The 25,312-nt window shown below is 36.6% G+C and overlaps 1 protein-coding gene across 6 annotated transcripts in view; it reads left to right on the top strand.

The window, feature by feature from the left end:
• The window catches only part of Ankrd17 (ankyrin repeat domain 17), a 172,434-nt gene that overhangs the window by 87,618 nt on the left and 59,504 nt on the right, over positions 1-25,312 (top strand). For 4 of the 6 annotated variants that reach the window (XM_017800734.2, XM_017800735.2, XM_017800733.2 and 1 more), the window contains exons 4-15: positions 3,723-3,870; positions 4,065-4,212; positions 6,498-6,731; positions 9,261-9,355; positions 11,177-11,414; positions 12,842-13,033; positions 13,757-13,866; positions 16,882-16,969; positions 18,884-19,011; positions 19,231-19,374; positions 19,734-19,836; positions 21,267-22,019. In XM_017800734.2, the coding sequence (XP_017656223.1) occupies positions 3,723-3,870; positions 4,065-4,212; positions 6,498-6,731; positions 9,261-9,355; positions 11,177-11,414; positions 12,842-13,033; positions 13,757-13,866; positions 16,882-16,969; positions 18,884-19,011; positions 19,231-19,374; positions 19,734-19,836; positions 21,267-22,019 (2,381 nt within the window). The remainder of the gene's footprint in view (positions 1-3,722; positions 3,871-4,064; positions 4,213-6,497; positions 6,732-9,260; positions 9,356-11,176; positions 11,415-12,841; positions 13,034-13,756; positions 13,867-16,881; positions 16,970-18,883; positions 19,012-19,230; positions 19,375-19,733; positions 19,837-21,266; positions 22,020-25,312) is intronic. The other 2 variants (XM_029568537.1, XM_017800736.2) reach the window with 1 other exon arrangement.

Genomic DNA, 25,312 nt, shown 5'->3' with positions numbered 1-25,312 from the left:
ACACCACCCAACAACCCACACAAAAAAAAAAAAAAAAAAAAGAAAAAAAAAAAAAGGGCCCTTTTTTCAAAAAAAAAAAAAAAAAAAAAAAAAAAAAAATCAGATTAGACCTTTATTTGTGTTGTCTTAATGTATTAGTGACAAAGAAATAAATGTCTCTTATTAGTTGTATCATTTCCCAGTTCATGTATATTGCTTTGACCATTGTAAAGGACAGATGATATTTGTTTTCTGAAGTTTAAAGAAAAATCATAAATCTCATTTCCATGTGAATGTCCATCCAAGGGACTTTCTATTTTTTTTGTCTCCAATAGTTCCTTGTTTGTATGTTTCTACTGTTAATGAAATTCAGTATATATTTTACAGATAGTATTTTAAGGTTTTCTAGAATTATATAATGAAAATCACATTTCATACATAAATAATTACGGATGTATAGTGAAAAGTTAGCAGGAAGCATCTGAAAAATAATCCTTACTATGCTATGTTTTTCAGTCCTCAGTTGCTTTTTTTTCCTCTTTCTAATTAAAAATAAAGCTATATTGGGGTCTTGACAGATGGTGTAGTGGATAAAGTTCTTGCCCCATAAGTGTGAGGAGATGAGTTTGGATCCCTACCTAGAACACAACTCTAGCCTGATGTACAAGGTAGAGGTTGAGGAGACTTCTCAGGTGTGAAAGGCCAGCTAGCCTAGTGCATAGCCATAAACGAGAGACCTTGTTTCAACAAAGTTGAATGTGAAGAGTGACACCTGAGGTTGACGTCTGACATACACTGGCCCCATGGTGCATACACACGAACACGCACAGTCAAAGAAAAAAAATTAAAGCTATATTATTTATTTCAACTGTTGAGAAAGTAGAAATATTCTATTGTCCTGCCTCCCTTAGCAATCAATATTGTTTTTAAATTTTTATTTTTCATGCATAAGTGTATTGCCTGCATATATGTATATTCACCCACATCGTACAATGCCAGTGGAGGTCAGAAGAAGGTGTTGGATCCCCTGGAATTCGAGTTATAAATGGTTGTTACCTGCCATGTGGGTGCTGGGAATCAAACCTGGGTCCTCTGCAAGAGCAGCCAGCACTCTTTAACCGCTGAGCCATCTTTCCAGCCCTCAGGATAGTTTTGAGACAAAAAAAAATTGCATCCTTAGATGATTTTGCTTTACCTGAGTATCATAATGTAGTGCCAGACTGCAACAGATATGCAGTCACTAGGTTATAATCTTTTGGGACCACTGTCACACAGTACATTATTTACCTAAATGTCATGTGTTTGTATGTACTTATTTGTATCTACGTACGAGTATATATGGGTTTATGAACAGTCTTGTAAAAGAAGACCTGTGGACTGGAAAGATGTCTTAGCAGGTGGTGGCCCTGCTGCCCAGGCTGACATGAGTTGATCCCCGAGACCCACTTGATGAATGGAGAGAACCAACTCTTAACTCGACCTCCACATGCACACTATGGTATGCTTGTGAACAAACACACATACATAACTGTGTGCAAGTAAGCAGCTTAAGTGCATCAAGGAAAGGATTTATAAAATTAGCAATGTTGCAGTTTCTCTTCTCCTAGGTTGACATTCTATCTTCACTTAACCTTAGGTTCTATTCCTTAGTTAATATCAGTTTTATCAACCTAAAATATTATTCACAGTCTCTGGCTTTTTTCAGTGTGGTTCCAGCTGAGACTATGAGAGAAAACTGAAACAATTGAAGAATAAAACCTCGGGTTATTTTACATTTTGTGAAATTGCATTAATACTATGGCACTGCTGTTTTTCCAACAGAGCTTAGGGTGTATACAGTTAAATGCATTGAGTGCTATTTGTCTGATTTAATATATATTTTGTTTATTTATTTATTTATTTTATGTGTATGTGTGTATTGCCTCCATGTAGGTAAGTGTACCCATGTTGTATAATGTCCGCAGAGTACAGAAGAGGCTGTAGGATCCCCTGGAACTGGAGTTTCAGACAGTTGTTAGCTGCCGTGTGGGTGCTGGGATTCGAACCTGGGTCTTCCACAAGAACAGCCAATGTTCTTAACTGCCAAGCCATCTCTACAGCCCCTATTTTTCTGATTTAATATTAGTTAAATGCCCTGTTATGTGCAAGATATAGTATGTTTTTTATTCAAAGTTTGGAAGTTCAAATGTTGCTAGAGTAATTCCTTATTACAAGGTCATTTTAAAGCTAACATAGATACAAAGGAATTGAATGAAAAGTCCAAATGGGAGAGGAGTATAAATGTACAAAGATGTAAGAGATAAAGAAGTGAAAGTGAGAGGGATATTTTTAAAAAGAAAATGTATTAATGGGAAAGATTTATCCTAAACTTGCTTAAAAGAGGTTGAGAGTACTGAGTGTAGGATTGTCAATGTCTGTGAAATGAGGAGGCAATTTTGCTGAACACTGCTTGAGAGTTTTAATTTGGTTTAAAGATAAATACAGTTAACAAGTAGATGAAATACAAAGTACAACACTGTTAAGAAGTGCAGATAAAAAAAAAAGTTGACCTGAGTAACTAAGCATGGCCATGCATACATCTAATCCCAGCACTTGGAGGCAGATGCATAGCTTGGCCTATTGTATAGTGAAAACTTGCCCCCCCCACTAAGCATGGCCATGCATACATCTAATCCCAGCACTTGGAGGCAGATGCATGAAGACTACAGCAAGTTCAAGGTTAGCTTGGCCTATTGTATAGTGAAAACTTGCCCCCCACACACACACACAGAGGGAAGTGCTAGTGTAGCATTTACAGGTCTTGTGGCTTTTTGGTTTAGTGGATTTTTAAAGATTTGTGATTGATGTTGTTTCGAGATGGGTTCTCACTCTGTAGCCCTGCCTGGCTTGAACTTGCTATGTAGACCAGGCTGTTCATGAACTCACAGAGATCCACCTGCCCTTTGCCTACTGAGGGCTGGGATTAAAGGTGTATATCACCAAACCTGGCTTGTATTCTTAATTAGGTCTGGGTCATGAACTGTCTTGACAGAAGCACAAGAAATGCAGTGTCTCTAGGTTGGAGCTTATTTATAATAAGAATAGTAAGATGGTCACTGCCGTAGCCAAAGTGGAAAGAATAAGGGGGAGTTGCAACCAGAGAAGCAAAAAGGAGGTAGGGACCTGTGGGATCCTGTCACTGAGAGACCTATAAGGATTTTGACTTTCATTGTGAGATTGGATGATTTGAACAGCAGAGTGACATGTTCTACTTTTCCTCAAACATGATCTCTTCAATTGCCTTGTGGAAAAGAGCCTAAAGGAGAACAAAAGTTAAAAGGGTCTTGATTTGGAAGCTTTGCCATAGTTTGGGGTAAAGATGATGGTCTTGAGTCTGATTGGTAGTAATAGCAGAGATAGGGAAAGATTATCCATGGGTGTCTTTAGTAACTGAAAGAGCAATGGCTTTACGTTTCAAGAGAATGATGCCAAAATTTTAAATAGAAAGAATAATAATCTTTAATTTTAGACTAAATTTCATTTATAAGAGAATATCTAGTGTTTGAATAAAAGATGTCTTATTGCAGTCTCGTGTGTGAAATTTTATATTAAGTGATTTCTCTGTTTACAGTAAATACTGAAAATATTTTAGAATATCGATCATTTTTAAAAATTCAGATTGATATTTTAAAAAAACCAATACATGTATGGTGCAGTTTTATATTCTATCCTATCCTGAGGCAACAATCTTCTTCCCCTCATAGCCGCAGTTTGGCAGAAGCCTGTTCAGAAGGAGATGTAAATGCTGTGCGGAAATTACTCATTGAAGGTCGAAGCGTAAATGAGCATACTGAAGAAGGGGAGAGCCTCCTTTGTTTAGCTTGTTCTGCTGGATACTATGAGCTTGCACAGGTTTGTATTGTCAAAGCAAACACTTAAAACAATCTGTCATACTTATTTAGAAAATAATAAACCTTTTCATCCATTAAGTTAATTTCATTACTTTTGTCAGAGAAATTTTGTGTACTTAGTAACTCATAAATATATTGAAAAATTGATGAAATTATTTTCTTAATATTCTTTAATTTTCTTTTTCCTTTCCTAAGGTTTTGTTGGCAATGCATGCAAATGTGGAAGATAGGGGAATCAAAGGTGACATCACACCTTTAATGGCTGCTGCTAATGGAGGTCATGTCAAAATTGTGAAGTTGCTGCTAGCTCATAAAGCTGATGTCAATGCACAGTCTTCAACAGGTAATGCATAGTTTTTCAATTTTGCTAAACAGTAGAATCCCTTTTAATGACTTTCATATGAAAGCATTCAGTTTTGAACCTTTCACTTACTTTGATTTCTTAGAAGTACTATGCATTTGCATAAGTCTCACTGAGGTTTTCATGTACATAGAATGTGTGTTGAAAGAAATTTCTCCCATTTTGTTTATGACAACCTCTGGGTTCTTTTTAAATTAGATGGAATATTCCGTGGGACGTACTACTCTTGAATAAGTGGAGAAGTATGGGTTTATATCTCTCAAACCCTGATTTCTTGATACTGAGGAGAGTCAGGAGATACAGAGAGAATAAGATAGTGAACAAGGGCTAGACCACGCTTCCTGACTGCAGATAAATTGTTACCCTTGAAAAAGATTATTGTTTTATAATTGCACCCAATAGAGCATAATTTTAGCCTTAAGTAAACTAATTCTTTCTTTGTTGTTGTTTGTTGGGGGATGTTAAATTTGGGTGTAAATAGATTTGCATAAAGTTCTAAAATTATATGAAAATGTATTTTGTCAATTTCCTTCAAATAAACAAATTTCTTATGTTTTAAATAAAATTTAAATTCTACAAAAAATTTTTGATTTGGAAAGTTGGTTTATCCTAGCTGGGTATGGTGGCACACACCTTTAATCCCAGCACTTAGGAGGCAAAGGCAGGCAGAGCTCTGTGAATCCATGGCTGGCCTGGTCTATATAGCAAGTTCCAGGTCAGCTGGAACTACAGAGAGAACCTGTCTCAGAAAGATCAAAAAAGGAAGAAAGTAGGTTTTTCTTTTTATTGACAGGAAATAATCCTGGTGGGAGACTGAGGTAGAATGATTGCTGTGAGTTAAGGAGAGCCTGGGCTGTGTAGTCAGTTCTAAAAACAATGCAAATAAAAAGAATCTTTGTAAGATCATTTTAACTTTGATTAGTTAGCTGATACTAGAAGATAGAATGAAAAATGCATGATTAAAGGGATTGATATATAGGTTATGGTGGGTTTTGATTACATACTTAAATTTAATCAAAATACTGCTTCTGAAACATTTTTCTGATTAAAGTTATACATAAATTTTTCTTTTGAGACAGAGTCTCACTGTGTAGCCCTGACTGTCCTCAAACTCAGAGATCTTCCTGCCTTTGCCTTTCGAATGCTGGAATTAAAGGTCTATTCTACCACTCCTGGTTAAACATGGCTTTTTTCTCATTTGAAAGGAAAAGTTAGTTTCAGGAAAATTATTTGCTCAGTTCTTTTGCAATTTTACAGTCTTGAAAAGTGTGTCTGATTTTACTACATATATTTGGATTTTTTTTCCCCATTGTTTTGGCAGTATGAGGAATTGAATCCAGAATTTCCCACATGCTAGGCAAGCATTTTGCTATTGGGCTACCTTCCCAGTCTCTTTCTTGCTTTTAATTTTAGGTTAGGTTCATATTAAGTTGTCTAGGCTTTCCTTAGATTCACTCTGTATCCCAGGTTGCCCTTGAACTTGTGATCCTTTTTCTTCAGCCTTAAGTGGTTGGTCTTATAATCCTTACACCAGGCCCAGTTTGAAACTGGATTTAAATGGACAGGGAGAGAGGTAAGCTGATTTCAGAAAGAGAAAAGTACAATTAAGAAATGAATTTTATGTGTCTGTGATTTAATTTTTATTATGCATATACATGTAATTTTCCTTTTCAGATGTCTTAATACAGATTAGATGTTTCTTATTATTAGAGGCTAGAGAGATGGCTCAGTGATTAAGCGCACTGTCTGCTCTTCCAGAGGATCTGAGTTTGATTCCCAGCACCTACATGGCAGTTAGCAGCTAACAGCTGTCCTTAACTCCAGTTCTAGGGGGCCCAATGCCCTCTTCTGGGCATTGTATGGCATTGTATGGCACAGGTGCACTTACATACAGATAGTACACTCATATACAATAAATAAAATATTTTAATACTTTTGCTACGGGCATGGTGGCACATAGCTTTAGTCTCAGCACTCAGGAGGCAGAGGCAGGTGTATCTCTGCAGGGAGACCCAAAAAACTTTCATTACATTTATTTGTGTGTGTTAGTGTATATATGTGTGCCACAGTGTTCTTGTGGCAGTTGGACAGCTTGCTGGAGTCAGTTCTTTCCTCTCAGCATTTGGGTTCTAGAGAGCAAGCTCAAGCCATCAAGTCTGGCTGCTAGCACCCTTACTGCTCAAGCACCTCACTGACCCTGGCCTAGATGAATCGTTTTCTCTAAGTGTTTTATGTTAACATCCTTTTGTTTTCCCCTATTAAAACAGGCAATACAGCACTTACCTATGCTTGTGCTGGAGGCTATGTAGATGTTGTAAAGGTGCTCTTGGAATCCGGTGCTAGTATTGAGGACCATAATGAAAATGGTCATACTCCTCTTATGGAAGCTGGGAGTGCTGGACATGTGGAAGTAGCCAGATTGCTGCTAGAAAATGGAGCTGGCATTAATACGCATTCCAATGAATTTAAAGAGAGTGCCCTTACATTAGCTTGTTACAAAGGTAAGTATAAATCTTTTTTGAAACAGTTTTTAATTACATGATTTTACAATTATTTTTAAAGTCAATTTTCAAATTAGAATAAGACATAATAGTACATATCATTAAATGTTAAGTGTTTAAAGTATTTTAAAGCTTGTTTAATATGTAAACTTTGAAAATACAGTTTCGAATATTGTCAGTGAAAACTGACAATCAGTTACTTTATCAGGATTGTTATTATTATTATTATTGTTATTATTATTTTAAATTAAAGGCTCTGGAGAGATGGCTCTGCAGTTAAACACACTGGCTGCTCTTGTAGAGGACCTGGGTTCACTTCCCAGCAGCTAACAAGGGTCCAGAGGATCCTGTGCCCTCTTCTGACCTCCATCGGCCTTGTATGCACCTGTACTTAGATTCATGGAGGCAAGACACTCATACACATACAGTAAAAGTTATTGTAAACATTTTGCCTTGTGCAAGAGGGTGCATGATATTTTAAATATTTACCAATCTGAAAATACTAGTAATATAGAATAGATTCATATTTGGGCCAGACACGCCTTATCTTCAAGTAATACATGCTTGTAATTTCTCAAAGAGCCACAGAGTCATATTTTTTATACTCCACAGATGTGACAGATGTGTCACTGTAAAGTGAAATTTATTACTTTAAACAACTTTAAAAAAAAGATGCCATGCAATTTGTATCTGTATTTAATATTTGATACCATTCATATCTGTGCCACATTTAATTCTTAAACTATCATTCATTATTAATCTGAGGTACTAAGAAAAAGCTTTTGCAGATGAAGGTACAAAATTTAAGGAGGCACTCACCCTCATTGTTGACCCTTCACTTGTATAAGTTTGTGAATGAGTGAGTGCCTTTTTAAATTTTGCACTCTAGTCTTCAATTTCCTCATCCTAGTCTTGTCCTTAATATTATATTGTTTTATTCCATTTTATTCAACAGCTCAAGATTATGTTTTAGGTTTTGAGGTGATTTCCATTTAAAAAGTTCTGCAGTGGTACTGCATACAACTACTGTTGCCTATTGCCTTTTCTTTGTTGTCTTACTCTGCATTCTAGAAGTGAATCTATGGTTGGGCCTGCAGACTTTACTTAGAAACTAGTTAGAGAACTAAGCTGATGGAGTATATCTCTGATACTTAGAGGGATCAGTGAACTTTACTACCTTTTCTTCCTATGAAGTTTCCTAGGAGTTAGACTGACAAAATCAAAAAGGTATAGAACTCAAATTGAGCACTGATGTAGATATTGGGATGAGAGAACAGAAGGGAAAGGGAGATGGGTAGTTAGCCAAACCAAGATGGAATAGCTGCTGCACTTACTAGTTCTCATTTTAAATGTGTATCTACTCCATTGTATTTTTCCTTCTCCTCTAATTACAGTTGATTATAAATTCATTATAGCTCATACATTCCATTTAGAATTTATAAGCAAATTTCTCTTTTAAAAGCTTATATAAGGGTTAGGGCTGGAGAGATGGCCCAGCAGTTAAGAACACTGACTGCTCTTGCAGAGGACCTGGGTTTGATTCCCAGCACCCACATGGCAGCTATGAACCATCCTTAACTCCAGTTCCAGGGGTATCCGACGCCCTCTTCTGACCTGTGTGGTGTTGCATGATACGGATGCCCTGACGTGCATGCAGGCAATATACTCATATACATAAAATAAAAATAATAAATAAAAAATATTTTAAAAAATGAGATTCACTTACCAAAAAAAAATTATGGATTAATTATTGGTATTTAAAACACATAGCCTTGGGGCTGGAGAGATGTTCAGTGATTTAAAAGCACTTGCTATTGCAGAGGATCCAAGTTGGGGTCCCAGCATCCACATTGGGCGCTTACAAGTATTTGTAAACTAACTGCAGAGGGATCTGATACCTCTCGCCTCTGTGGGCACATGCACATACCCACTCATATATACACACATAAGTAGAAATAATAATAAATCTTTAAAGCAATGCATGCCCTTATAGAAGGAAGTGGCTTGAATAATAATTAGCCCAGACTAGTTCATGAAAGGTAATTTATTTGTTTCATAGCATAAATAAGTATGGCATGTATGAACTCATAAAAAGTTACTGATAGGTTATTCAAGATGTTGGAAAATTGTTCACCTGCAACAAGAATTCTTACAGAAGCTGTCTTTTGGGGCACTTGGATCAGTTAAGTAATATGTATTTGAAAGTTGATGGTGGTGGCTTATAGTTGACTTTAGCATCATTCCTATAATTTGATATTTAGGGTAAATATAACTAAGTCACTTTGATTAAAAGATGGTTTTTGAGCTAGACATGGTGGCACACGCCTTTAATCCCAGCATTTGGGAGGCAGAGGCAGGTGAATCTCTGGGTTTGAGGCCAGCCTGGTCTATATAGTGAGTTCCAGGCCAGCTGGGGCTACAGGGAGACCCAGTCTCCAACAGAAAAAAAAAAAAAAAAAAAAAAAAAAAAAAAAAGAAAAGAAAAGGTTTTTGAAAATAAAATAAGTAATCAACACACTTTTGATTTAGGACATCTAGAGATGGTGAGATTTCTTTTGGAAGCAGGCGCTGATCAAGAGCATAAAACAGATGAAATGCATACTGCTCTAATGGAGGCTTGCATGGTAAGATGAATGAAATGCATACATGAAGTATATTTTCACATTAGGGAAAGTAGAGCTAGTATAAATAAGTGCCTTTTACTTGGAGGCAAAGATTCTATTTGTCATAATTTTATGTGGAACAGAATCTCAGCTAAAAGATTTATTTTTAGCCGAGCGTGGTGGCGCCGAGGCAGGCAGATCTCTGTGAGATTGAGGCCAACCTGGTCTACATAGTGAGTTCCAGGTCAGCTAATGCTGTAGGGAGACCCTCTCTCAAAAAGACCAAAAAAAAAAAAAAAGAAAAGAAAAGAAAATTCAGTCACTATTGATGCCCTTTACCATGGAAACAAATTGAGGAGGAACATTCTCTGAGCTATTTGATATATACTAGAAGTGTTATAAGTAAATACAAGGTGACTCATGCCCAGTACCCAGGAAGCTGATGCAGAAGGATTGAGAGTTCAAGGCTATCCTTGGCTATATAATGATATATAGCCAGCCTGGGCTATATATATCAATACTCTGTGTTCTCCCCCCCCCCAAAAAAAAGTATCAGAAAAATAAAAGATTTAGTAAAGACCAGTCATTGGAAGTTTTCCTAAAATTCCTAAAACTTAAAGTTCTTAAATTGGATTTTAATGGAAGTGTAAGATTTGACTTAAATGCAATAATTTCTCAACTGCAGAAATGCCAAAGTGACCATGGTTATTATAAGGCAGAAGAGTTGTCTGATCTGTTAAGTTCAGGGGTCAAAATGGGCATAATATGTTTAAAAGAAGATGAAATATGGGCTGTACAGATGGCTCAGCAGTTAAGAGCACTGGCTGTTTTGGCAGAGGACCTAGATTCAGTTCCCAACAACATTCTGTAACTGCATTCCAGGGGAACCCAACACCCTCTTCTGGCCTCCATGAGCATTTCACACACAGATTAACTTTTATATACATAGGGAAACACTCATCCATAAAATAAAAATTAATTTTTTATACTGAAAAGAAATGAAATACGTATGAGGCCATATATAGAGGATTTTAAAAAGAAAATATTCTTTGAACAAAATTCCTGGGAATGGAGTGATGGCTCAGCAGGTGGGAGCACTGACTGCTCTTTCAGAGGACCTGGGTTCAATTCCCAGTACCCACATGGTGGCTAACAACCATTTATAACTCCAGTTCCAGGAGTTCCAGTGCTCTGTTTTGACCTCCACAAGCATTGCATGACAGGTGTGCACTTACACACACGCAGACAGTATAATCATACACATAAAATAAAAAGAACACACAACAAAAGAAAAGAAATTATTGGTTTCCAGTTACTAGGTAAGCTGTGAACAGTGTCAAGTTATGGAAGATAAACGACAACTTATTTTTTTTATACTTTTCACTTGAATTTAAATGAAGAACAAAGACTATTTCAAGCACTTGTTTTCATTTCTGCCTATTCAAAAGTTTGCTTAGTCTTAAAATCTTATGAAAAATTGACTGCTTCTTTAAATGTCATTTATCATGTAAATGTATACCATCAATTCTTCATACTATCCATGGCCTTACAGTAGTCTCTTAGTTCATCTACTGTTTTCTTTCTTGACAGTGAAAAAGCCTCTTGATTAAAAGGACCGTTTTCCTATTTTCTTAAATTCTCAAATTCTGTTTTCTACTTCTATATTAATGGAATATAGGCAACACTTAATAAATACGGGTTCACTAAACTATTAGGTGCAGATTTATTCGTGTTTGAATAAGGATCAGTAAAGTGCATTGTGTAGTAATCAAGATGTTTTTTAACATTATAAGTTTTCTTTTTAAGGGTGCTGATTTAATTTTTGTGATTGCTTGTGTATAGGATGGCCATGTTGAAGTTGCTAGGTTACTACTTGACAGTGGTGCGCAAGTGAACATGCCAGCTGATTCATTTGAATCACCACTGACTTTGGCTGCCTGCGGTGGGCATGTGGAACTTGCAGCTTTACTTATTGAAAGAGGGGCTAGCCTGGAAGAGGTCAATGATGAAGGCTATACGCCTTTGATGGAAGCAGCTCGAGAAGGGCATGAAGAAATGGTAGCATTACTTCTAGGCCAAGGTAAGCATATTTGCCAAAATATTAGACCATAAATAAGTACATATAATACAGTTCAGTAAAATTCGAGTTTCGGTATTTCATCTTCTTAGTAGATTTACATCAAGATGTTGTTGCCCAAACTTATGAAATATTTAAAGTGGCTTTCATACTGTGTAAAACAAAATGAAAGTGAATTTTTTTGTTTACTGTAGAACTTTGGAAGTCATGTGTTGCAAAACTGAAAAACAAAGTAAAGGTTGATGTGGATGTATGTTAAGGGGATATATGAGATCGTTTCTCCAACCTAATATATTGAGGGAATTCTTCAGAGGCAGAATACTTATTAATTAGTATGTGATAGAGCTAGTGTTTGATAGAATGTAGGAAATACTGCTGTGAAGGTTACTTTGATGAAAGAATACACATCAGGCTTGTTACAGGGACATTCACACTTGTAATTCCAGTGCTTTGGAAGCTGAGGTAGGAGGATCATTCTAGGCTAACCTGGCTACATGTAGAGACAGCTATCCAAAGAAAATTAAAGCAGCCCACCCAAAAGAAAGAAGAAAAAGGCAGACAATCTTAAATTTAGATGTAACCTCCCATTGTTGTCTTTGTAGCCCGATTTTATTTTTCTTTTAGTATTTTGCTTTTACCTTAAGTTTGAATCACAACTGTACCGCATTTTATAACTTTGACAGGTTTTGAACTCCTGGTATCAGTGTTCTTTCTGATCTGAAGTTGTTGGAATCGTGTGTGTGTGTGCATAGTGTTAGCTATGGTGATCATAATATCAATGATACTAAATCTTGTCACCTTGGGCAAGTTAATTAACTTCCATTTTGTTTAGCTGTATGTAAAATGGAGCTCAGAATATTGTTTGCACAAGGGCTAGGGATACATACAGCTCAGTGGTAGAGTACTTACTGTTCCTAAGAAATTGGGTTTGGTTGTCACCAAGCACTGTATAACACACAAATTTTTTTTAATCAGACTGGTGCTGTGCCTTAGTGGTTAAAACGCTTGCCTAACATGTAGTAAGCTCTGATTTTAGTCTCTAGCACTGCCCCTTCCCTAAATTCAAATTATTTAAAGAAATACACAGAAACCATCTCTCAACTTCTATGTGGCCTGGGGAATATTAAGAGCTTATTAAATCTTGCTACTATCATCTGTTTCGTTACCATTCATTTTTAATCTTTATATGAAGAAACGGGTAATTTTCTGAATCGTGACTTTTACCTTCTTTCTGAACAAATATTTCACCTGCTTACATCAACTATGGACTTGTATGTAGTTTTATAGTTTATTTTTGACTGCCAAAGTAAGGAAGAGATACTTTATTGATGCACATACTCATTTTAGATATAGTTTATTAGAAGACAATCATGTTTTGTTCATATCTGAGTCAATTCATGAACTTTCTTTAATTAGAATCTCTATTTTAGGAGCAAATATCAATGCACAGACAGAAGAAACTCAAGAAACTGCCTTGACTCTAGCTTGCTGTGGAGGCTTTCTGGAAGTGGCAGACTTTCTCATTAAGGCTGGAGCTGATATAGAACTAGGGTGTTCTACTCCTCTAATGGAAGCTGCTCAAGAGGGTCACTTGGAGTTAGTTAAATACTTACTAGCTGCGGGTATGCATCGTTTTGCATTTGGGAGTATTTTGCATGTTTTAAATATGATAATAAAAATTATTTATTTGTTATGGGACACTAAATTTGTGTTAAAAAACATAGGATAGGGACTAAAGAGATGGCTCAGGGGTTAAGGGCACTGACCACTCTTGCAAAGGACCCAGGTTCAACTCCCAGCACCCACATGGCGGCTACGAACCATGCTTAGCTCCAGTTCCAGGGGACTCCGAAGTCTTCTGATGTTGCGACATTGCCTGACATGGGTGCATTCCCATACATGCAGGCAATACACTTATACACATAAAATAAAAATAATAAATATGTAAAAACAATTTAAAAAAACATAGTATATACTTGGTGAGTATTGAATAATTTTCCTATCAGAGGAGGTATCAACATCTTTAATTTCAAGTATTTTTCTTTTTCTTTTAAAAATTTTATTTTCTGTTTACTTATTGAGTACATGTAGAGGTCAGTGGACAACTTGTAGGACTCAGTTCTCTCCTTGCACCATGTTGTTCTGGTACTGAAATTAAGTGTTCAGGTTTGTGGCAAGTGCCTTTACCTGCTGAACCATCTCTCTCAAGCCTTTTCTTTTTGTTTTCCTTTAAAGATGCTGTAAATGGCTCTTTGAAGATACAGATAGAGGAAAAAGAGGTTATCTCTAAGAAATAGCTTATGTTCATTTTATTAATGGTTCTAACATATTTTTAATTGCCACAGGAGCTAATGTTCATGCAACAACAGCAACAGGAGATACAGCACTAACATATGCCTGTGAAAATGGTCATACTGATGTAGCAGATGTCTTACTTCAGGCAGGAGCAGATCTGGTAAGCTGTGTCACTTTAAAATTTTTTACATGTAAATAAAGACAGGAGCTAGGCATTGTACCTCATATATGTAATCCCAGTGTGTGGGAGGCTGAAGCAGGAAAACCTTTGAGTTTAAGGCCAGTCTCAGGTTATTTAATGAGTTCAAGGTCACCCTGGAGTACATAGTGAGGCCCTGTTTCAACGAAGAAAAGAAAGACAAAAAATTAATTAAAAACTCAGTGGAGATTTTGGGGGAGGGATACATCACCAACTTTGGCATATATATGTTTTGCCATTATTAGCTGATATAGTCAGAAGGGATTTTTTTCCTACATTATTTAGTCTTCACAGTTTTTTAATATAGTATTACCTGATTCAATAACATCATCTTCCTACAAAGAGAAGTTTTGTGTTAGAGATGATACTACAAATTATTTTTTCTTTTGGTATTTACTGTTTTCTAGATGTTTTCCGATGTGATATAAAGAGGCAGATGTGGCTTATAGGCTTTTTTTGTGACATGGACAGTGCCTTGCTTACTGTATTCGACCAGTATTAAATAATAAAAGTGTTAAAACACTTTTGCCCTGTAGATGATTTACTGTTTACTGTACAAGAGGGTAATTACATTTATGGCCGATTTTAAAATGTTACAGGGAAAGTTCAGAGAGCAAAGAAGGTCAAAGAAGTAAATCATGATCTGAGATGTTTTTTTTAGGCTGAGTGAAGTTTGGGTAGCTAGACATGGCAGTGTTGTGCCAAAGGAATTTAATTGAAAAAGTAGGAGGAGGAACACAATCTGAGAGCTGAGAAAGGATGAAGCATGTATGTAGAGTGAGAAGAGCTAGTCCTGCAGTCCAATCTGCAGAGAATAGGAGTAAGATATCCACGGATACTAGAGCCAGGCCTGTAACTCACTCCTGTCATCTCATCACTGGGTGGGGAGGAAGACCAGGAGTTCAAAGACAGCCTCAGCTAGATTGTGAGTCGGAGACCAGCCTGGGAATACATGAGACCCTCTCTTAAAAAATGACCTGTGTTTGTGGAGAAGTCATGATAGATTTTTAAACCTAACATTCAGAAGACTGAGGCAGGAGGATAATGAGTTCCAGGCAAGCCTTGGGCTTTATAGCAAAACTGCTTTAAAAAAAGAAAAGATCAGGGCTGGAGAGATGGCTTAGCGGTTAAGAGCACTGATTGTTCTTGCAGAGGACCTGGGTTGGATTCTCAGTACTCACATGGTGGCTACGAACTGTCCTTAACTCCAGTTTCAGGGGACTCTGAAGCTCTCTTCTGATCTCCATGGCATTGCATGACACGGGTGCTCTCACATACATGTAGGCAATACACTCATACGCATAAAAAAATAAAAATAATAAAGATCGCCGGGTATGGTGGCACAAGCCTTTAATCCCAGCACTTGGGAGGCAGAGGCAGGTGGATCTCTGTGAGTTCAAGGCCGGCCTGGTCTACATAGTGAGTTCCAGGACCACTGGGGGTCCAGGGAGACCCTGTCTCAAAAAGACCAAAAAAAAAAAAAGACTTTCTTGGCATAGTGCCACCTTGGGAAGCTAAAACAGAATTGCCTTAAGTTTGAAGACATTCTGGGCTAGTAGCAAGTCCCTGTTTTAGGAAGAAAAACAACTAGGTCTGGTGTGGTGGTGCATGCCTTTATTCCCAGCAGAGGCAGGCGGATCTCTGTGAGTTCAAGGCCAGCCTGGTCTATACAGTGAATTCCAGGCCAGCTGGGGCTACAGGGAGACCCTATCTCAAAAAGGACCAAAAAGAAAGAAAAATGTCTGGGTCTGGGTCTGGGTCTTGGGTGTGTGTGTGTGTGTGTGTGTGTGTGTTGGAGAATCGAGAGTTTAAGGTCATTTTCAGCCACCTCAACGTTTTTTTTTTTGTTTTGTTTTTACATATTTATTATTTTCATTTTTATTTTATGTGTATGAGTGTATTGCCTGAATGTATGTAAGTGCACCTATGTGGTGCAAAGCCCAGAGGTCAGAAGAGGGCGTCAAATTCCCTGGAACTGAAGTTATGGGCAGCTGTTAGTCACCATGTGGGTACTGGGAATCGAACCCATGTGCTCTGTAAGAGCAGACAGTGCTCTTAACTACTAAGTCAACTCTCCAGTCCCACCTTGCTATATTCTAAAAAGAGAAAAAAAAAATTTTTTTTTTTTTTGGTCATTTTGAGACAGGGTCTCCTGTAGCCCCAGCCGTCCTGGAACTATGTAGACCAGGGTGGCCTTGAACTCACAGAGATCCGCCTGCCTCTGCCTCCCGAGTGCTGATACTAAAGGTGTGCGCCACCACACTCATGTAGGGGAATTACCTGCCATAAGATCACTGGGTGTGGTGGAGGATGCCTTTAACCCCAGCACTTGGGAGGCAGTGGCAAGCAAATCTGTGAGTCTGAGACCAGCCTCATCTACCAAGTGAGTTCTAGGACAGCTGGGGCTACACGGAGACCCTGTCTCAAAGAAGAAAAGAAAAGATCACCTAGATATACATTAAATCGTACGATAATTTTTGTCGATAAGGAAAAATTACCAAATGGATTTAGATGTTAGTGTCATTACTAACTTTCTCTATTTGAAGTCAAAATTTTAGTGCATTGAGCTTTAGCCTCCTGAGTAGCTAGGACAGTAGGCACAGGCCACTAAGTCCCACTACTCCAAGTTTTACTATTACAGTGAAACATATTCCTACCAATTTTTACATTACAGTGAAACATATTTCTAATTATGGGAATTTTTTTAAATTGAAAGTATTTTTCTTGAATCTGCAAGTTTAGCTCAATGGTGCATACTTTCTTAGTATATTTAAGACCCTGGGTTCAATTTACATTAACCCTTCTCCCCTCCAAAGGCTATGTTTATTTCTTTCTTAATTTGCTAACAGCACGATATTTAATATGTTTTTGTTCAGAAGTAAGTCTACTTCCTTTTCTTTTGTGTTTTTTTTTCCTGAAAAGACTAATTGTTCTAGCAATTAGATAAATAATGGGTTTTGTTTTGCTTTAAAACAGGAACATGAGTCAGAAGGTGGAAGAACTCCTCTAATGAAAGCTGCTAGAGCTGGTCATGTTTGTACAGTTCAGTTCTTAATTAGTAAAGGTAAGTTCATGTAGAGGACTCTTGCTTTTCCTGAACTGTCTGTCCCTAAGGCATGTCAAGATTTGAGGGTTAAAGTACATTCTGAAGATATTGTATAACATGAAGAAGGGTTATTATTAAAATTTGCAAGCTAACAAATATCTTAAAATACTCAATAGCTCCAAACTATAAAGCATTGTTATACCATCAGCACTCTTGTTGAGAAATACTTTTATAAAGAAAAATTCTTGCGTCAAACATTGAATGTTTAAATCCTGTTTTTATATAATACAGTGTTAGCTTGAAACATGGATTTTTATGTTTCTGCTACTGCAAAACTTATGGCAGGTAATTCCCCTTCATGGGTGTGGTGGTGCATAACCTTTAATCTCAGCACTCAGGAGGCAGAGGCAGGCGGATCTTTGTGAGTTCAAGCCCACCCTGGTCTATAGTTTCAGGACAGCTTGGGGCTACAGGAGACCCTGTCTCAAAATGACCAAAAAAAAAATTTTTTTTTTCTCTTTTTAGAATATAGCAAGGTGGGACTAGAGAGTTGACTCAGTAGTTAAGAGCACTGTCTGCTCTTACAGAGCACCTGGGTTCGATTCCCAGTACTCACATGGTGACTTAACAGCTGCCCATAACTTCAGTTCCAGGGAATTTGATGCCCTCTTCTGACCTCTGGGCTTTGCACCACATAGATGCACTTACATACATTCCAGCAAATACACTCATACACATAAAATAAAAATAATAAATAAAATATTTTAAAATATAGCAAGGTGATTTTAAATAAAATGCAAAATATGTTCAGAATTAAAGTCTGATAAATGTGACAGAATGCCTAAAGATTTTTTCATTCATGGTGGGCAGTTGTTCTTTGAATACTAGACTTTATTGACCAAATAAGCATTATATTTCCTAAACTATTTCATCTGTGTTTTCTGCATAAACTCTAGCTAAGATAGTTTTTCAAAAATTCATTTTAATCTTAAGTATAGCAAAATAAAGATGCTGCTTACATTCATTAAGTTTTATTTTTATTATTTTAAATTTGTATATGTGTGTACCTATTTATGAGTATGTGCATATGAGTGCAGGTGCCCACAGAGGCCAGAGGCGTTGGACCTCATGGAGCTGGAGTTAAGAAGTGGTTGTGAGCTGCTTGTGGTGCTTGGAATCAATCAGGTCTTCTGAACAGTATGTACTCTTAACTGTGGAGCCATCTCTCCTGTCCTAAGATACTACTATTTGCAACGAGAGAAAGAAAGAATTTTACTTCTGAAGGGCCATATGCAATCTGAAAAAGTATTCTATTTTGTTCGATATGAAAAAAATAACAAAAGTTGTTGGGCACATGTCTTCAGTCCCAGCACTTGGGAGGCAGAGGCAGGTGGATCTTTGTGAGTTCAAGGCCAGCTGGGGCTACAAGGAGACCCTGTCTCAAAAAGACTTAAAAAAAAAATACAGAAGAAATCATATTTATAGCTTTTTTGTCTGTTTGTTTTTTATCTTTTTGAGACAGGTTTTCCCTATAGTCACAGCCAGCCTGAAACTCGCCATGAAGACTGTGTGAGATTGCCTTGATTTTACAGAGATCCACTTTTCCTAGGCTTCCTGGGTGCTGGGGTTAAAGGCATACACCACCATGCCTGGCCACATTTACAAGCTTTTAAAGGTTCAAAAAAATCAGAAGGGGCTAGAGACAAGGCTCAGCAGTTAAGAGTTTTTGGTGCTCTTCAGAACACTTAAATTCAGTCCTCAGAACCTACATGCTGATAAGAGAGAATTAGCCTCTTATAAGTTATCCTCTGACCATCACTTGTGCACAGTGGCACACGTGCACTCTCTCCAACATAATAATTATTTAAAATTTGCCATAATTGTGAGAAAACACTCTAATAATGTGATTTCCCTCCCCCCCGTCTGTTTTAGGAGCAAATGTGAATAGAACCACAGCTAATAATGACCATACTGTACTGTCCCTGGCTTGTGCAGGAGGTCATCTGGCAGTGGTGGAACTGCTTTTGGCTCATGGGGCAGACCCTACTCACCGTTTAAAAGTATGTAATGCAAGTGTTTCTGGCAGCATTGTGATTTCATGTTGAGTACCATAAAATAACTGAATGTAAAATTCTATTTGTAATAACTATTAGTTTTCTCTTTGTAATACAAGAAAGTGTTCTTTATTATAGCCCTAACTTTAATATATCTGAGACGTTTTAACTTTATCTAAGTGATTCTGTGTTCTGATGTATTTTTTCCCCTCTGTATTCTTTTAGGATGGCTCAACCATGTTGATAGAAGCAGCAAAAGGTGGCCATACAAGTGTTGTTTGCTATCTTTTAGACTATCCTAATAACTTACTTTCAGCCCCTCCACCAGATGTCACTCAGCTAACTCCCCCATCTCACGATTTAAATAGGGTAAGATTCAGAAGTAAAGTATTTTATTTTCTCTGTAATTTCATTTTGGTTATAGTTTTCATTTATACTAGATTATCTTTGTTATAATAAAATTCTTTGTATAAGTGTGATAGGGTAATGAACATATGGTATAATTATATTGTAGATTGGTAGGATTATGTTTTTTTTTTAATTTGAGTCAATAACAACTTGAATCAAAGCCATTAAAAATCTTAAGAGTTAAAGTAATTTGATTCAATATACTTTATGTCATAGTCTGAAGTGGGATTATTTAAGGGTTTTATATGTTTCTCAGTCATTACCATGATAATGGATTAGATAGCAAAATCAGAAATGATTACTTATCATCCATTGCTTAGGCACCTCGTGTACCAGTTCAAGCACTGCCCATGGTTGTTCCACCCCAAGAGCCTGACAAGCCACCGGCCAATGTTGCCACTGCTCTTCCCATTAGGAGTAAAGGTCAGTTATTCTTCTAAAGACTGTTTCTTATATGTCCAGGTGAAAATAAGAATGCAAAAACTAGCCCTTTAAAATAATTTTTTCCCCAACAGTGAATTTCACTGAGTTGTCATTTACTTTTTTTTTTTTTTAAGAGAATAAGAAAAGCAAGGTGCTGGGAAGATAGTTATTTCCACTAATACCTGCTACAAGTAGGAAAAATTTAGAAGAGAGTCATATGCTCTTTTTTAATGGAATTCTGATTATCCATGATAAGTAGGCATTTTTCTTCATGTTAAGCTGGATACAGTTGGGTCACAATTTTGTTAATTTTTATTTACCTACACCTTTGTAGTGATGTGAGCATAAAGATAAAGAAGTTCAATCCTAAAATTTAAAGTAGCTGGTTTAACATAGATTTTATATCTGGTACACCTTTTCTCAACCAATAATTCAAAGTTACTTCAGATACACTTGTTGATTTCTCTAGAATTCCAAGGTCCATTTTTGACTTGTACATGTCATACCAATATGTTCTTAAGTTATGTCCCCAAATATGACATCTACCAGTGTGAATCAGTTTTTCTTTTGAAAAGTTCCACGTGAAGAATCAATATGATTTTTATATTTTGGTTTTGACTGCTGATGTTCTTTTACCAGTAAGAACTAAGTATTTCTACCAGCTCTTTTCAGTTATTGCTACCCTCTTAGAGCCTTAGCACCTTTTTCAGTTGGTTGCTAAACCTGTTAGCCAGAGCAGTCTGTTTATCTGGCTGTCAGAAGATTCAGAGGATGGCGTAGTCCGACATCTTTTCTTCTAGGAAAACTAAATCCCAAATCTCTCCTGGGCAGGTAGCTGTGTGAATATGTGAATTTATATCTCCTTCTTTTATCAGTCTTGAAGATGGTAGTCCCCAGCAAAGACATATCATTTAGTTGTATTTTAATTTCTTGGTACTTCTCAGTAGTTTGGGCACTCTTTGCGTGTATGTGTGTGTGTTTAAAAGGCAAAGACATTAAATGTGGAAAAAGCTTGACTTAGACATCTAAGTTTTCTCTACACCTTAATAATTTAGCATTATTTTTCTGCTCTTATGATTAGTTTTTACATTATGACCATATGAAATAGCTACACATAGCTTTAGATTTTACTTTAATTGCACCACTTAGATGTCACAAACTTGCATCCCTCTGATGTCTGATTTTTAGCTCTGTAGAATTTTTTAAATCCAGAAATTTATTTTCAGAGATAACTCTAGCACATAAAATACATACATTTTCTATTTATGATAGAGAAGGTGGACTTGTGTTTAACTCCTTAAAAGTACATTTTCACCTTCAATGGATATGATAACTTGGTGCATAACTGTTGGCACTAAACCTCCCAACAGTAACTCTGTAATGAGGATGCCATTCATGTGCACTTCTGAGGGGGTTTCTTTTTCACACAGCTGCTTCTAAACAAAAGTCCAGCAGCCATTTGCCAGCAAACAGCCAGGATGTACAGGGTTACATCACCAATCAGTCTCCAGAGAGCATTGTAGAAGAGGCTCAGGGAAAGTTAACAGAACTGGAACAGAGGATAAAAGAAGCCATAGAAAAGAATGCACAGCTGCAGTCCTTGGAACTGGCTCATGCTGACCAACTTACCAAGGAGAAGATTGAGGAGCTGAACAAAACGAGGGAGGAACAAATTCAGAAGAAGCAAAAGATTCTGGAGGAACTACAGAAAGTAGAACGAGAGTTACAACTGAAAACTCAGCAGCAGCTGAAAAAGCAGTACCTAGAGGTTAAAGCTCAAAGAATTCAACTTCAACAGCAACAACAACAGTCTTGCCAACACCTGGGACTACTTACTCCTGTTGGGGTTGGAGAGCAGCTTTCCGAGGGAGACTATGCACGGTTACAACAAGTGGATCCTGTTTTGCTTAAAGATGAGCCCCAGCAGACTGCTGCTCAGATGGGTTTTGCACCAATCCAGCCTCTGGCGATGCCTCAAGCTTTGCCTCTGGCAGCAGGTCCTTTGCCTCCAGGGTCCATCGCAAATCTTACAGAACTACAAGGAGTGATAGTTGGACAGCCAGTACTGGGCCAAGCACAGTTGGCAGGGCTGGGGCAAGGAATTCTCACAGAAACACAACAAGGGTTAATGGTAGCCAGCCCTGCTCAGACCCTCAATGACACGCTGGATGACATCATGGCAGGTGGGTTTATATTGTTATGAGCAGGTATCAAATATGATTTGCTTAAGGCGAGTATGAGTGTGCCAGAAATTTTTGCCATTACCCAACTTGAGAACTATTTTTGGACTCTTGACCCATGTTTGTCTTTAGAAATACTGGTTCAATCTCAGATGGATACAGGTCAAAGTAAAGATTAGTTGATACAACACAAATGGCTGAAGGAATCAGTCTTACAGTAGGCTGGGAATCTAGGTTTTTCAGTAGTGGGTCCATGTTTTATTTTCACTTCGGGTTTTTTTTCCCCCACCTTAATTTCAGAACACTGGGATTGAATTTTGGCATTTTTGCTTCTGTACTCACTCAATAAAAACGGAAAATTGATAAGAATTGAAGTACAAAACAAGTAGGACATATCAGGAAGCCTATTTGTGAATTTAAAAAAAACCAAAATCCTTATATTGTACCAAACTTCAGACTGGTGACTCTTTAAACACAAACAACAAAACACCCTTACAACATTAATAAAGTGTCATCCAAGTAGAGTTTGATTCTACTGTATGTCAGTGATTTTTATCCCCTGTGAATGTTAATATGTAGTCTCTTTCTCACTGTATTACGGGAGGATGTGGGCCCCTAACAGTCTTATAAATGACATAGTCTTAAATGTGTAGCCAATTTATTCAATTATAATAAGTACTTATAACTTTAGAACATTGTGTTAATGCCTCTCATTTGGGGTACTTATTTTTTGTGAATTGTGTAACAAAGCAGAATTTGATAGGGTTATGAGTCATGAAAATGCTTATAACTGAGGAAAATAATTTGCCTCTTTAAGGAAGGAAACTTGAAAAGGAAGGGAAAGAAAATAAAGAGTGAATAGTTGTTGAATTTTGACAACTTTCTTCTGATTTCCTATTTTTTATTACTGGTTTATCTGAATTGTTGACTTTCTAATTTTAAAACTTTATTTCAGATACATTACATTGTGTTGAAGTCATGAATATAAATTTCATCTAAAAGAAAATAATATTGTATAGTGTTTAGTTATGTAGGTTGAGGTACTATTCAGAAACTAAGAAATATAGCTAATGAGACAAATTTTGCATTTCAGAATTGCTATAAACTTTCTTGGTTGTTTTTTAAGTATCAGGAATAATATATGGAATGAAAATCTCTGCTGATCTTAATGGTAAAATTAACTATATCAGAAAAACTGCTAGTAGGACTAATAAGAATTGTAAAAGTCTTAATACTCATGTGTATAAGAATTTATTATATATTTGAAAATTCCTGTTAATCACCACTAGCTGGTTATAATATCTAATAAAATTTCAAGACTTTAGCATACTATATGACAATTGGAGAACAGTAGGTATAAATTCACAATTGATACTATGTCCATGGCCATTAACTTAGATCATAATTCTTTCTCTATTGTGTTAAATTACCAAAGGATTATAGAATTAAGTGTTACTTATTGATGAAATGAAGACTGGACATTCCAAACCAATGACTTGTTAAAAAATTGTTTTTTGTTTGTTTGTTTGTTTTTGTTTTTTAATATGCTATCAGAGTTTACTTGATGTACTTGGGCATAGTTGTCAACAATTTCCTGGTTGTAAAATTTTTTATTACAATGGGAATTTTCAGAGGTTTGTAAAGTAGCTCTTCTGTTGATTCATAATTCCAAAAATTTCTGTCTATACTTCCAAGGTTGTTCATTTCTAAAGGGTTTTTTTTCCCCTCAATTTTAATGAAGAAAACATTTTAGCGAATATGACAAACTTGCCGTTTTCTAAAAGTACTACTGTGTTATGCTTTTATGTGGGTAAATACCCAGAGGAGAAAGAACAGAATTAAAAATAATTTAGCTTTCTACCTGCAACTCATCCCTACCTAGTATCTCTCATACTATGTTCAATTGTACACACACACTCCTTTCCACAGTCTTATTGTTTGCACAACTTCTGGTAGTATTTGCCATTCCAGTTGTTTGCACTTGTTTTTTGGGCTTATAATATATTGCAGCCTCATTTGGCTTCTTTCCTTCCTTCCCAGCACAGTGTCTCTTTCTTGTTCCTCAGTTCTCATTCAGTAGATTTCACTTATGATGCCCTCTTTTAGTATAGTTCCTAGCTGACCCAAATCTTCAACCTTCCCTATTCTCCTCACTTGCCAAAACAAAATTAGTCACCTGTTTAATTGCACTTAACACTTGCCTATGTTTTGTCTTGAGTTACACTGTTCCTATCCTGATGTTAAAAGTTTTTGAGCAAGTAGTTTGTCCCTCTTCACAGAATCTTAAAATGAAGCCCCACATGTATAAAACCCATTGTATTAGAGTTCCTTTAGGTACTTATATATTTACAGTTTTACTTTGATAAATATGTAGTGAATGGTTGAGTGATGAGCAGTTACTTAGTTTTAATAAAGCAGTTTCAAAGAGATGAGATGTTAAAAATAACCTATTCGGCACTTGTGAGGTAGAGGTAAGAATAGAAGAAGTCCAAGGTCATCTTCAGTCACATATTTCCACCTGTGGAAATCCATCCAAAGGAAATATGGGTATTAAGAACTATAGATTTTACATGATGTAATATTTTTATATTTCTATATTTATGTATAGAATATGTACATTTAACCAATTAATTGATCTTTAAAGCCAGGTGTAGTGGCTTGTACCTGCAGCCCCAGAACTCTCGAGATGCATTGAGATGAGGATTTCAAGGCTGAAACCTTATCTCATAAAACAAAACAACAGGGGCTGGAGAGATGGCTCAGCGGTTAAGAACACTGGTTGTTCTTACAGAAGACCTGGGTTTGAATCCCAGCACCCACATGGCAGCTAACAACTGTCATAACTGCAGTCCCAGGGGATCCGGCAGCCTCTTTGGACCTCCACGGGCATTGCACGACGTGGGTACACCTACCTACATGCAGGCAATACACACGTACACATAAAATAAAAAATAAATAAAATTTTTTTAAGTGAAAAAATAAATTCATGTAATTATTTATTAACATGTAAAATTAACAGTATGAAATAATACTATCAATGCCATTAGATAATCAATTTGATATATGCCCTTTTCTCTTGATCTGGTTTTTTAATGATTCAAAGTGTTTTGTTTCATTTTTATTTTTGTTCCTTGTTTTTTCTATTGACTTTTAAGTGGACTAAAATGTATAATTATAGAATGTGTGTTGCTATAATGTGCAGTGTATGTTTGTGCCTCACCTAAGGATTTCATGTAGTTTTCTTAATTGATAGTTCTTTTATAACAGTTTAAAAGGTCAATTTCAGTTTTTTGGTT

Source organism: Nannospalax galili, unplaced genomic scaffold (genome assembly GCF_000622305.1).
Source record: "Nannospalax galili isolate Female #2095 unplaced genomic scaffold, S.galili_v1.0 scaffold800, whole genome shotgun sequence".
Lineage (NCBI taxonomy): Eukaryota > Metazoa > Chordata > Mammalia > Rodentia > Spalacidae > Nannospalax > Nannospalax galili.
The sequence above is the reverse complement of the archived record's forward strand: the minus strand, read 5'-3'. Positions and strand labels throughout refer to the sequence as shown.